This window comes from Palaemon carinicauda, chromosome 9 (assembly GCF_036898095.1).
Source record: "Palaemon carinicauda isolate YSFRI2023 chromosome 9, ASM3689809v2, whole genome shotgun sequence".
In the NCBI taxonomy this organism is placed as follows: Eukaryota; Metazoa; Arthropoda; class Malacostraca; order Decapoda; family Palaemonidae; genus Palaemon; species Palaemon carinicauda.
This window is the reverse complement of record NC_090733.1, coordinates 64120586-64134717: the sequence shown is the minus strand read 5'-3', so window position 1 is coordinate 64134717 and position 14132 is coordinate 64120586. Positions and strand designations below refer to the sequence as shown.

Genomic DNA, 14132 nt, shown 5'->3' with positions numbered 1-14132 from the left:
CGATATGCTCACACGCCAACCCCTGGAGGTATGCTGAGCATATGATCATCGCAACGGGCAGGATCTTCATCAGCGAGAAGATCGGCTCGGTTGCCCTGGAAGAAGTGGAGTTCTTCCCGAGCTTTGAGGCTTACCCGGACTGTTACGTCTGGCTTCGATCCGAACCTGCCTCTAAAGAGGAGACCGAACCAAAGGAGGTGATAGTTTTTGATCTCCAGAAGGCCCAGGCTATGCTAGCCAAAGCTGTTAAAAGTAGGGGCTTTACCTGCTCAATGCTCCCGGCACTGAGCAAGAAGCATCCTACCTACGTCGCACCCGACGACGCAGTCCTTCCCTTTACGGAAAAGGCCTTCGCTGCGTGTCACAAGGCAGTGGAAGAAGGGAAGCCCTGTCCTGCACTGGAGGAGTGCAGACCCTTCTCCATGGTGACTCCCCCCGATGCTCGACACTGGAAGGATATCCAGCATACCTTCGTGGTGGGAAAACTAGATCCTGACGTGGCTGGACGTCAGTTTAATGAAGACCTCCCGAAACTTAATGACCATCTCCTTCGTCGGGAACAAGACATGAAGGAAAGGCTCGCAGCATCCATGTCCCTCCAAGTACAGCTTGACGTCATGGCTGGTGACACCAGAGTCCCCGACAACTACATGGTACTCGCCAAATCGCACATGGCGACTCTGGTAAAGGACCTGTACAATTTCATGAAGGCTCGGAGAGCCTGTCGTGAATTCGTGTTCTCAGGTGCCACAGTGAGACACGAACCCCGGAGGCTGATTTCCTCCAACGTCTGGGGTAAGCACCTCTTTCCCTCCGACCTTGTGAAAGAGATCACCGACAAGGCCACCACTGAGATTAGGAACCTTCTCAACAAGTGGGGCATGTCGAAAAAGAGGAAATCCTCTCAGGACGATGGCCCTCAACCTAAGAGGAAATCCTTCAAGCCAAAACCCCAGCAACGTCAACAGAGACGGCAGTTTCCGGGACCCGCTACTCCCCAAGTGGCTGCTCAGCCACAACAGACCTTTCAGCTGGTCACCCAACCGGTTTTGTCCCAGTCACCGGTTTTCACCCCTGCCTTTGAGCAACAGACAACTACCTTTCGTCCCAAAGGTAGAGGCTCAAACAGAGGTGCAGGCAGAGACGCATCTCGCCGTCCCTCCAGAGGCAGAGGAGGAAAGGGAGCTAGCGGCCGAGGCAGTAAGCCCTCGGGACACCAGAAGCAATGAAGTGCTTCCGGTGGGAGGAAGACTCCGCCAATTCCAGGATCGTTGGACCTTCGATCCCTGGGCACACAGCATCGTCAAGAAGGGTCTAGGCTGGAGTTGGACTCAACCACCCCCAACCTTCCAGCAATTCTTCCAACAATCAACCCCCCTTCTGGAAGAATATGTCCTAGATCTCTTGAACAAGAAGGTGATAAGGAGGGTAAAGTCAACCAAGTTCCAAGGGAGACTGTTTTGCGTCACCAAGAAAGACTCCGACAAGCTCAGAGTCATTCTGGACTTATCCCCCCTCAACAAGTTCATAGCGAACAACAAGTTCAAGATGCTGACTCTTCAACAGATAAGGACCCTTCTGCCTCGAGGTTCTTACACGGTCTCCATAGACCTGGCGGATGCCTACTGGCACGTTCCAATGAACCATCACGCTTCCTCCTACCTAGGATTTCGACTCCAAAGGAAAAGCTACGCCTTCAGGGCCATGCCCTTCGGCCTCAACGTGGCCCCTCGGATCTTCACAAAGCTGGCGGACGCCATAGTACAACAGCTCCGCCTCCGAGACGTCCAGGTGATGGCCTACCTCGACGACTGGCTAGTCTGGGCTCCATCGCCCGAGGATTGTTTAAATCCTGCAGCAAAGTCACCCAGTTCCTAGAACACCTGGGATTCAAGATAAACGCGAAGAAATCTCGCCTCTCTCCAGCTCAGAAGTTCCAATGGTTAGGAATCCAGTGAAACCTTCAGTCACACCACCTTTCCATCCCCCAGAAGAAAAGGAAGGAAATAGCAGGGTCTGTCAAACGACTACTGAAATCCAAACGGATCTCAAGACGCCAGCAGGAACGAGTTCTAGGCTCTCTACAGTTCGCCTCAGTGACAAACCCAGTGCTTCGTGCACAGCTAAAGGATGCCGCGGGAGTCTGGAGACGTTCTGCATCCATCGCTCGAAGAGATCTCAAGAGACGGCTCCCAAACAGACTTCGGCTTCTCCTCAAGCCGTGGTCGGAAGCGACGGCCCTGAAAAGGTCCATCCCTCTTCAACACCCACCTCCCTCACTCAACATCCACACGAACGCTTCGCTGGAGGGTTGGGGAGGTCACTCCCACCAAAAACAGGCTCAAGGCACATGGTCTCCCCTATTCAAGACGTTTCACATCAACATCTTGGAGGCCATGGCGGTCCTTCTAACACTGAAGAAACTCTCCCCGCCTCCCTCGATCCATATTCGTCTAACCCTAGACAACTCGGTGGTAGTTCGATGTCTCAATCGCCAAGGCTCAAGATCGCCCCAGATAAATCAGGTGCTTCTGACAATCTTCCGTCTGGCAGAGAGGAAGAAGTGGCACCTGTCTGCAGTTCACCTACAAGGATTCCGCAATGTGACGGCGGACGCTCTATCCCGGACAAGCCCGATAGAGTCGGAATGGTCTCTAGACGCAAGATCATTCTCCTTCATCTCTCACCAAGTCCCAGAACTTCAGATCGATCTCTTCGCAACGAGCGACAACAATCAACTTCCTCGATATGTGGCCCCGTACGAGGACCCCAAGGCAGAGGCAGTGGACGCCATGTCACTGGACTGGAACAGATGGTCCAAGATCTACCTGTTCCCTCCCACCAACCTTCTGCTGAAAGTCCTCTCCAAGCTGAGAACCTTCAAAGGGACAGCGGCCCTAGTGGCTCCCAAGTGGCCCAGGAGTAATTGGTATCCCCTGGTCCTGGAGCTGCAGCCCACGCTGATCCCTCTCCCGGGCCCAGTTCTCTCCCAGCAAGTACAGAAGTTGACTGTCTTCGCTTCATCATCGAAAATCAATGACCTTCATCTCATGATTTTCTCTCCCTATCCGCGAAGAAAAGGTTTGGGATCTCGAAGAAAAGTCTAGACTTCCTCGAGGAATACAAGACCGAATCCACAAGACGGCAATACGAATCATCTTGGAGAAAATGGGTCTCATTCGTCAAGGCAAAAAATCCTACGGAAATCACCATTGATTTCTGCATGTCCTTCTTTATTCACCTTCATGGACAGGGCTTGGCAGCCAACACGATTTCTACTTACAAATCGGCCTTGACTAGACCACTGTTGTATGCCTTCCAGATTGATCTTTCCAGTGACATCTTCAATAAACTGCCGAAAGCATGCGCTCGTCTACGCCCAGCACCCCCACCGAAACCGATCTCCTGGTCTTTGGACAAGGTGCTCCATTTCGCCTCCAACTTGGATAATGATTCATGCCCTCTCAAGGATCTGACTCAGAAAGTTATATTTCTTTTTGCTCTTGCTTCAGGAGCCCGAGTCAGCGAAATAGTGGCATTATCGAGAGAAGAGGGTCATATCCTGTTTACTGACTCAGGAGACCTTACCCTCTTCCCGGATCCGACGTTTCTCGCCAAAAACGAATTACCCACCAAAAGATGGGGCCCTTGGAGAATATGCCCCCTGAAAGAAGATGCCTCTCTATGCCCAGTAGAGAGCCTCAAGGTCTATCTTCGCAGAACTTCGGACTTTGGTGGAGGCCAGCTCTTCAAAGGAGAAACATCGGGCAGCGACCTGTCACTGAAACAACTAAGAGCGAAAATCGCCTACTTCATTCGCAGAGCGGATCCTGACAGTACACCCGCCGGTCACGATCCTAGAAAAGTTGCATCGTCTCTGAATTTCTTTCAGAGTATGGATTTCGAAAGCCTTAAGAGTTTCACAGGCTGGAAATCCTCGCGTGTTTTCTTTAAACATTATGCGAAACAAGTGCACGAAGTCAAACATTTTGTGGTAGCCGCAGGTAGTGTTATGAAACCTGCACCTAACTCTGCATAGAACAGTGAGTTACTTGGGACTCTAACTCTTCGGGTGCCTATGTTGACCCTCGAGTGATACGTAGTGATGTCGAAAACAATTAGTGCTTTTCATATAACTGTTCTTATCCCAGGTGAAATGTCATAGTCGTCACACGACTGCCGCATGCCTAGAGCATGATGTGTTTTATTTTAAAGACTGACGTTCCTCGAGAACGAGTGCCTACTAATAAATTTGAAATTCTCTTTCAGATTCAAGAGCAAGTCTTTCATTACTATGTACATTATAATTTGTTGTAAATTAACTTTACATATATTACAATTCATTAATATTCTCTGCAATTGTGAAATAAAATTTTTATTTTATTACTTGTGCGTCTCAATCCGCTCCTACTTATACTATGAAATACATGTCTGTCATAGTTTTATTATCCCCTTCCTCTTATGGTTGATGAAGATACTAAGGTCTCAACCCTTATTATATATTCACCTGTGCAATGTAATATTCCAATACGAATACTTACTCTCTTCATACCTTACAGACCAGACAATTCTCCATTAACATAAAGTGCCTAACCACCACTTGTCTGCCCTTGAGAATGTTCCTATATGAATGCCAACCATTCAGTCTTGTCTCCAAGTTCTTCAGGTTCTTCTAGCAAGGTGAATAGCCCTTCGATAACCACTTTGATCTCGGCATGGCCCGTGGGAACTTCACTGCCAGGGGGCAGGAAGGTCTCTTCCCTACGGTTCTTCTATTAAGATTACTATGCTACCCTGTTCAAAGCCCTTGGCACTTACTCAAATAGGGGAAAATCTACCACGATACATTGATTCGCTGGTATTCTTCCATCAGGACGCCATGGCTTGAGCCCAAAAAACGGATTTTGAGCGAAGCGAAAAATCTATTTTTGGGTGAGATAGCCATGGCGTCCTGATGGACCCTCCCTGCTACTTCGTCCAGTTTTTCAGGTCCCACCCTGCTCTGCTGTATCATGGCGATCGGCAAGCAACTGGCTTCAGGATGAGGACGGACGTGACGTCATTTAGCAATGGCGCCCGTTTGTTTACGTCTCGAGTACCAAAAGTAGCCACGAACGAGATTAGCTGTGGAACGGCTCCCCGGCTATTCTCCGCCCCTACACACCGAAGTGTTAACTCTGTTTGGGGTATAGATAGCTATGTGGCACGTTAATACATGCGTCCCCTGTTGATATACGATGTCTTAAAAGGGAAACCTTTAGGATACTCGCTCCAGAAGTTAGAATTCTGTGATAACCTGTGGTTAAATTCTCTGGGAATATTTAGTAGTGATATACCCAAGGAAGCTACCAAAAAGGAACCTTCCATCAGGACGCTATGGCTATCTCACCCAAAAATAGATTTTTCGCTTCTCTCAAAATCCGTTATATATATATATATATATATATATATATATATATATATATATATATATATATATATATATATATATATATATATATATATATATATAAGTAGGGTTTAATTCACATACGAAATGCAGTTCTAGAATGGTATCAACATTTATCTATATTTGTGCATTACTATTTAGGGTATTTCAAGGAAGTCTTACAGAAAGTTCCCTAATTTAATTAAATTGTCCTATTTTTTAATGGCCATTTTTAACTCATTATACCTCCCTTAGGGCTCGGCCAGACCAAGCGCGGCTAGCGGCGAGGTTAGCGGCAAGAGGTTCCAGCTGATAATTGAAACCTTAGGAATCTTATGTAGGTGGCCAGATAGGAGTCGCAAGGCTGGCCACCTACATAAGATACCTAAGGTTTCAATTATCAGCTGGAACCTCTTGCCGCTAACCTCGCCGCTAGCCGCGCTTGGTCTGGCCGGGCCCTTACTCTATACCTCGGTTTCTTGTCAGTTCCCGAAGTTTTCTGTGCATAGCTAAAGTTATATAGCGCCCCTCGCTAAAGGTAAACTTAACTACCTAAGCAATTATAAATACAATCGAACTGACCAGAAAAGTTTCGGCTGCTAATACGAATGCTGTCCATGTATTGGTATTAAAAACGGGTGTTGTAATAGATGAATATATTTTAAACGTAATGCTAATAGGCTATATTGTTTCATTAGTATTCAAAAAAAATATCATACAACATACAAGTATATATACACATGTCTTAACCAAATAAGACGCAAGAATCGTATGCATTCCAATTAATTTTCTCGACATTCTAATATGGAATTATGGACGAAAATTGGCGGGATATAGTGTTACCATTCAACTAAACTTATTACATCATGTTAATTTTGTACAGCGTACCCTAGGAAGGGAGAAAACTCAATGGCATATACATATAATATATATCTACATTAATTGTTTATAAAGAAGGCTTCGTTCAAACAGCTACAAGCGTGTTTTTAAAGGTTGTTTATACATCTGTAGCTGGTATAACGTAAAGGGGTGGAGCCTGGCCACGGATGACGGGCAAGGGGGTGGGGCTTGTATATACTAGACCAGACTTCAGGAATATGCCACCGGCACAACTCATCACCGGGACAACTATAAATTTATAACACACACACACACACAAATATATATATATATATATATATATATATATATATATATATATATATATATATATATATATATATATATATACTTGGTTTACTTGTCTCTTTTCAATGAACAATGGAATAACTTCTTCATCCCAAACTCTTGGGTCATTTTTAAAGCACACCTGGCTTGACCGTTTTAATCTGTGGGCGAGCCAATAATAGGAAAGAAGGGTCGGCTAACAAGTCATTCACCTGGATTTGAACGGTCTAAGAATATAATCCTTTAATTTGATACTCTCTTCAAATTGTTTCCTTCACTATTTTTGTTTTCAACCACGTGGTGACAACAAAGTTGAAACTCTGACATAACAGAACAAAATTGTTATAAAGAGATTATCACACTAAGAGAAATAACCTTAATGTTGATATCAAATAAATTAATTTCTCAATTCTTATTGATTATTAAAAGACAGGATTTTTACAAAGTATTTAATTAACTAAGTTTAATAAAGTATATTTACATTGATGATTGTATTGTTCTAGAATTTATTTAATTAATGGGCAAAAAAATTGTACAACAAAGGCTCAGTTATCAAACGTGGTTATGGTGACTCTTCGTCAGATGAAGTTAGTTCTATCATAAAAGATTCAATGAATTCGTTAAGACAGACGTCATTTTTCATGTCTTCCTTCATAATGTTATCAGTATGCTCAAAAGCCTTGGCCCTATTTTCCTTGCAAATCTGAAACAAAGCCGTCTTTTATATGTTGATTGCATCTGTGATAAGTTTGATTGCTTGGTCAATTACATTATCCTTTTCCCATATCAAAAAATTGGTACACATTGTATGCTATTTTTCTTTCTTCTGGACGAAGGATACGACGCAGGAAATTCTCCATGGTGTATACGGAAGACTATTGTGCGAGACAAAGAATGCCGAAGCTAATCTCTAAGAATTTAATAGGATTTGACCCATATATATATATATATATATATATATATATATATATATATATATATATATATATATATATATATATATATATATATATATGTGTGTGTGTGTGTGTGTGTGTGTGTGTGTGTGTGTTTTATAGTTTTATAGTTTTTTAGTTATCCTGGTGTTGAGTTGTCCCGGTGTCGAGTTGTCCTGGTGTTGAGTTGTCCTGCACCCAATCTGTGCGTGTGTGTTCGCATGGGCGTGCATATCTATCTATCTATCTATCAGAAAAAAGTTAATCATAAGGATAGTGTTCGAATATACCTGCATATTGAAGAATATGTGGATTGTAATAGCCATATTTCAGTAAAATGGTACATTGGTAATGCGTTCGCCTTGCCTTCGCAATGCAGCAGAGGGCTCTTAGCTTAGAACTGCAAGTTTAAGGTGTTTACTGGGGAGGTTGCTGCTATGGTTGGACACCACACTCGGAGGTTGGTTATACCTGGCTGACGTTCTGGTGTGCGTCTCTTCAGATGATACTGGAACTGAAACCAAAAACCTTCAACCTTTCATATCCGGTGTTTAGTAAGTAATTTTATCTATGTTGGCTAACCATATCAAGGCATATCTATAAGAACTAAAAAGCATAAAGATGCAGCGTCTATTAATGCCTTGGCTGCTCATTGGCCTAACTTGGGTCTTTGAAACAACTGGTCACAGGCTGATACAACAATGCATGTTAACCCAAATATCATAACGTATTCTAAATCTCGGTATGTTTAAATATTCAGTTCTATATGACAGAAGCTATGCCCGGGTATTCTTTGCATTCTATTCTCTCTCTCTCTCTCTCTCTCTCTCTCTCTCTCTCTCTCTCTCTCTCTCTCTCTCTCTCTCTCTCTCTCTATATATATATATATATATATATATATATATATATATATATATATATATATATATATATATATATATATATATATATATATATAGACTTTTAGAGTATGCTTTGAATTTTATGATAACGGAAAGGAATTTTATTCAGTTGTACGATGCTAAGCCGAGTTAAATAAGACGTCCCCAAAAGGCTTTTGGTAGATAGAAATTCATTTCCGCTGAGGTGGGATTGAAAAGATAATGTTTTTGATTGAGTAGAACTTCAAAAGTTCAAACTTTCAGCAAATGTTTTATGTTGAACAGGCTAACATAAGTCTCGTTTTATAGTTTATATAAGAAAGATCTGTTTCAATGTTGTTACTGTTCTTAAAACATTTTAATTGTTCATTAATTCTCATATGGTTTATTTATTTTCTCATTTTCTTTCATCACGGTTTTGATTTTATACACTGAGATTACCAAACACTTCTTCACTCAAGCGGTAACTACTGCACTGTAATTGTTCAGTGAGTACTTTCCTCTTGGTAAGGGTAGAAGAGACTCTTTAGCTATGGTATGCAACTCTTCTAGGAGAAGGACACTCCAAAATCAAAGCATTGCTCTCTAGTATTGGGTGGTGCCATAGCCTCTGTACCGTGGTCTTCCACTGTCTTGGGTTAGAGTTCTCTCGCTTAAGGGGATACTCGGGCACACTATTCTTTTTAATTTCTCTCCTTCTTGTTTTGTTGAAGTTTTTATAGTTTATCTAGGAAATATTTGTTTTAATGTTGTTACTGTTCTTAAAATATTCAATTTTTCCTTGTTTCCTTCCCTCACTGGGTTATTTTCCCTGTTGGGGCCCCTGGGCTTATAGCATTATGCTTTTCCAACTTGGGTTGTAGCTTAGCAAGTAATAATAATAATAATAATAATAATAATAATGGAGCCCTCGGGCTTATAGCATCCTGCTTTTCCAACTAGAATTGTAGCTTCGCCAGTTAGCTAGTTATAATAATAATAATAATAATAATAATAATAATAATAATAATAATAATAATAATAATAATGATGATGATGATGATTTTCCATGGAGCATCTGTTAACCTTTTTTCTTAAATCCGACTTATCTGAGGACATCAAAAAGCGATGCATCTGTGTTCTTATTTCATTGTAAGTTTAACGATATCAATAAAATGAAAGAATTAACACCAACCGAATTCTTTAGTTTTCCTTTAGGAGCTTAATACATATTTCATGTTTATCATTTGTTAGCTGCTGGGATTTTGACCAATCTCTCTCTCTCTCTCTCTCTCTCTCTCTCTCTCTCTCTCTCTCTCTCTCTCTCTCTCTCTCTCTCTCTCTCTCTGTATATATATATATATATATATATATATATATATATATATATATATATATATATATATATATATATATATATATATATATATATATATATATATGTGTGTGTGTCTGTGTCTGTGTATGTGTTTGTATATATATATATATATATATATATATATATATATATATATATATATATATATATATATATATATATATATATATATATATATATATATATATACATACATATATATATATATATATATATGTATATATATATATATATATATATATATATATATATATATATATATATATATATATATATATATATATATACTTTCGACTATTCTCTACCCTTTTAGGTATGTCAGTCTTACATCATTAGTTTCTCTCTCTCTCTCTCTCTCTCTCTCTCTCTCTCTCTCTCTCTCTCTCTCTCTCTCTCTCTCTTTATGAACCAAACTACACCCGAGCAAATACTAACAATATAGGCAAACATATGCATAAAGTATTATATAACTTCTTGTGTCCCCTTTTTATTGTATGTTTTGTCTAGGACGTAGGGAATTTAATCGTGCAAATTATTTCTTTGTATCCATACAAATTAGCGGGCTTCTATAAATGAACATTATTGCTGACAATTTCTTAAGTAGAGTGTATCTGTGCCGAAGAGAGAGTCACTTACCATCTGTGGCTACAGCGCTGATAGGAGTTTTCTGCTTGAAAGCCATATAACCCAAATATGTGAAAATCACTAGACCTGAATAGAAACTAGTGAATGCATTGACTAGACTGGTGATCAGACAATCACGATAACAGTTGTTGTTAAAGTTGTTATAAGAGGCATAGGACAGGTGTACACCAAACCCGGCCCCTACAGAGAAGAACACTTGCACTGCTGCCTCATACCAGACCTGAAATGGGGGAAATATTAAATTATGGCCCATCAGTTTAAAGATAGAAACTTTACGATTTTTTCGATTAACGAACATGTAAACTAGCACTTAGTAATACATACTATCCAAAAAAGATAATTAAAATGTCTTAAAATACCTAAGCTACACAAAGTAAAAACCAACGTATAAGAACCAAAACTTTAAAATAAACATAAAAAATTATGTTTAATCTTTCAAAACAAAATTTAAGATCAGAATAAGATGCTACAAAACATAAGAAGAATTTAGTAGTTCATATACGAGGGAGGTAGGACAACTCTTCATGAGAATATGGGCAAAAAAAGCACCTCTCTCTCTCTCTCTCTCTCTCTCTCTCTCTCTCTCTCTCTCTCTCTCTCTCTCTCTCTCTCTCATACACAGCTTGACTTCATTGTATGAAAATTATTGGTCAAGTTCTTTTTGCAGGACACAGCACCAGCACACAAAGCACACGAAGCTCTTCGCAAAATACGTGGCTTTTGGTTCGAATCAGTCTACCACCCACCTTACTCCTCGCACTTGGGCCCCCTCCGACGATCATCTCTTTCCACTATTATTATTATTATTATTATTATTATTATTATTATTATTATTATTTGCTAAGCTACAACCCTAGTTGGAAAAGCAGGATGCTATAAGCCCAGGGGCCCCAACAGGGAAAATAGCCCAATGAGGAAAGGAAACAAGGAAATATAAAATATTTAGGAACGGTAACAAAATTAAAATAAATATTTCCTATATAAACTTTGAAAACTTAACGAAACTAGAGGAAGAAACATCTCAAGGGAACGAAATTTCACTCCGATTCAGAAGTGGAGCATTGTCCTGCAAAAAAAAAAACTCGACCCATAAGTTTCCTACAACTAAAGTCAAATTGTGTAGCAGAGAGAGAGAGAGAGAGAGAGAGAGAGAGAGAGAGAGAGAGAGAGAGAGAGAGAGAGAGAGAGAGAGAGAGAGAGAGAGAGAATGCTCTTTTTGCCTATCTTTGCCTATCTTCTCCTAAATAGTTGTCCTACCTCCCCTTTCCCAATACCCTTAAAGCCAGGAACTTTTCATCATAGCATTTCTACCGTTTGGTGTTGCAAGCCTGTCAACTGTATGAAAAATAGGTCAACACTAAGCCTGTGTCTCAATAAATTTTGACAAGACTTCATTTTCAATTGCTCCATGAATTTAAACTCTTCCTACCATTCAAACTCTTCCTCAGTCACCTACATTATATTTTGCATTACAACTTTCATATTCTCCAAGGTCGGCAAGACACAAAAAGCAGCTCTCCTTGGATTGTTTTCTTTTATTCTCATTCCTTTCAAATCTTGGCAAATAATCACAACTCTTTTTACAGCCATGCTCACTTTCACTCATACACTCCAAAACAATTGTACGCTTTCAGTTTATCCGGAGTCTTCTTGATACCACAAACTGTACCTATCTGATTGGTAAGACACAATCACCCATTCTTAAATTTTTAGACATTTAACCCATGCCCCTTTAACAAATCACCTACCATACATAACTTCTCACATGCCCAATAACTACAAACATCAAACCCAACCATGCATTAACCCGTTTATTTTTTTTTTCCCTTTGTATATGCAATTAAAAGGTATGTGGGCTTCGAACCCTTTGATTTCAACCCTTTAGATACTGTATTTTGCTATCACAAAGCGTGGCTATAATGTTTTTACTTTTCGGGCATTACATAAAGGTAATACTGCTGTCGGAATTAAACTTTAATGAGAAGGTTGTTTTGCTATTTCAGAGCATTTTACTATTTTTTAAGAATTTTCTGCTCTGTGATACAGTATAAATGTATCTTAAACCATAACAAACTTGCAAAGGTAAATATGTCGCACAGCAGGATACAATAATGATGCAATGCAGTTTCTTAGGAAGAATGTTGACCAGATTTATGCAAATGACATTAACACCAAGAAATAAATATATCTACCGTTTGAGAAGCCTCTTCTTTATTAAGAGTATCAAAACCCTATGTTATCGGATTCTCTAACATATTACAAAGTGCTTTGAATACTGATATAATCCTATTTTTTTGTCACATTTCTTTAAGTAGAAGCGACCAATTAATAGCATATATATATATATATATATATATATATATATATATATATATATATATATATATATATATATATATATATATATATATATTTGGGCTTAGGCCATGTAGTGCTGATGGAAGTTCCTTCATAAGTAGCTCCCTAGGTTATATGTGACTACAGTAATATATCCCAGAGAATTTACCGAAGGTATCCAGAATTCTAACTCCTGGAGCGAGTATCCCTTAAAAATTCACAAAGGGATATCGCGTAAGGACGTATCTTGACACATCTCACAGCTATTTACACCCCAAATAGCGATTTTCACTTCGAGAGGGAAAAGTGGCAAGAAAATAGGAGAGTCGTTAAAAAGGTAAACACTCGATTCTCCTAATGTACTGTAATAGTTCGCCCAATCGCCACCGCGAGGCGCCACCTAAGCCATTCTTTCGTTCGTAGCTTCAGTGACCGGTGTTTTCCCGAGTTGTCTCGCTATTTTGAAAGCTTTTTTCATCGTTGTGATGGATTCCCCCACTTCATCAGCATCTGGAAAGTTAAGTAATATCTTTGAATTGTGTAAATGTAAGCTCTTGCCAGTTTTGCTTGTCGATTGAGATCGTGTTTAACGTAATAAGAGCTGTTGCCAGCCGGATGGCGTCATGGACGCGATCGTTCTTTTGTTCATTTAGTTAGCAAGAACGATATTCCCGGCATTAATTGCTTTAATAACTTTAGCTATTTAGTTTTCTTAGCTAGGGATTTTTATATTATGTCATTGTTGTCGTGGTTTTGGCTATTATGATCGAGTCTCACGAGTGCCAGGCTTCCTAGCCTAGGCACCTTCACACTTCATGCATGATATAACCTTCCTGGTAAAGTTTTATTGAAGCTCAGGCAATATTTTATACAATTAAGATATTACTGTGTATTTTTTCCTCTCCCATTTTAGTATACTAGAGTTTCGATGATCGTCTCTCTATGCTCTTTGGCTTAATAGCCTAAGGGCTTTAGTATACTTGATATATGTCCCCGATTGTTCTTGTGTCGTCTTTTAAGGGGAGATTGATATCTCCTATACCTTTTAAGTCCATACTATCTCTACGAGATTTAAGAGTAATTCCCTTTCCCTCTGATTAGCCTAGGCTATCCTTAGTTAATTTTGCTTTGACCTATGTTCGGGCAAAATTTACTGGGGCGTTTCGTTTCTCTCTCCTTTCCTTGCTCTGGCATAGCTGATTCTTTGCCAATCCTCGGGTTTGGAGTGGAGGACGGGACATCAGAGTGAGTCTGTGTTAGGCATCTAGCTTCTGGGAAATGACTTCCTAGTTAGCCTAGTTGCTGTTCAGGAGGCTAGTCCTCCCTAGGCCACTTTAAAGGTATTGTTTCAAAGTTTCCTTTTCCTGGCCTAGCAGACAGTC

At 40.2% G+C, this 14132-nt stretch overlaps 1 protein-coding gene across 1 annotated transcript in view; it reads right to left on the bottom strand.

Annotated features, from left to right (window-relative positions):
* LOC137646980 (sodium-dependent dopamine transporter-like) overlaps positions 1-10625 on the bottom strand; it is a 107472-nt gene extending 96847 nt beyond the window's left edge. The window contains exon 1 of the mRNA XM_068380052.1: positions 10405-10625. Coding sequence (XP_068236153.1) covers positions 10405-10450 — 46 coding nt within the window. The 5' untranslated portion in view covers positions 10451-10625. The remainder of the gene's footprint in view (positions 1-10404) is intronic.
* Between the last annotated feature and the right edge of the window lie 3507 nt (positions 10626-14132).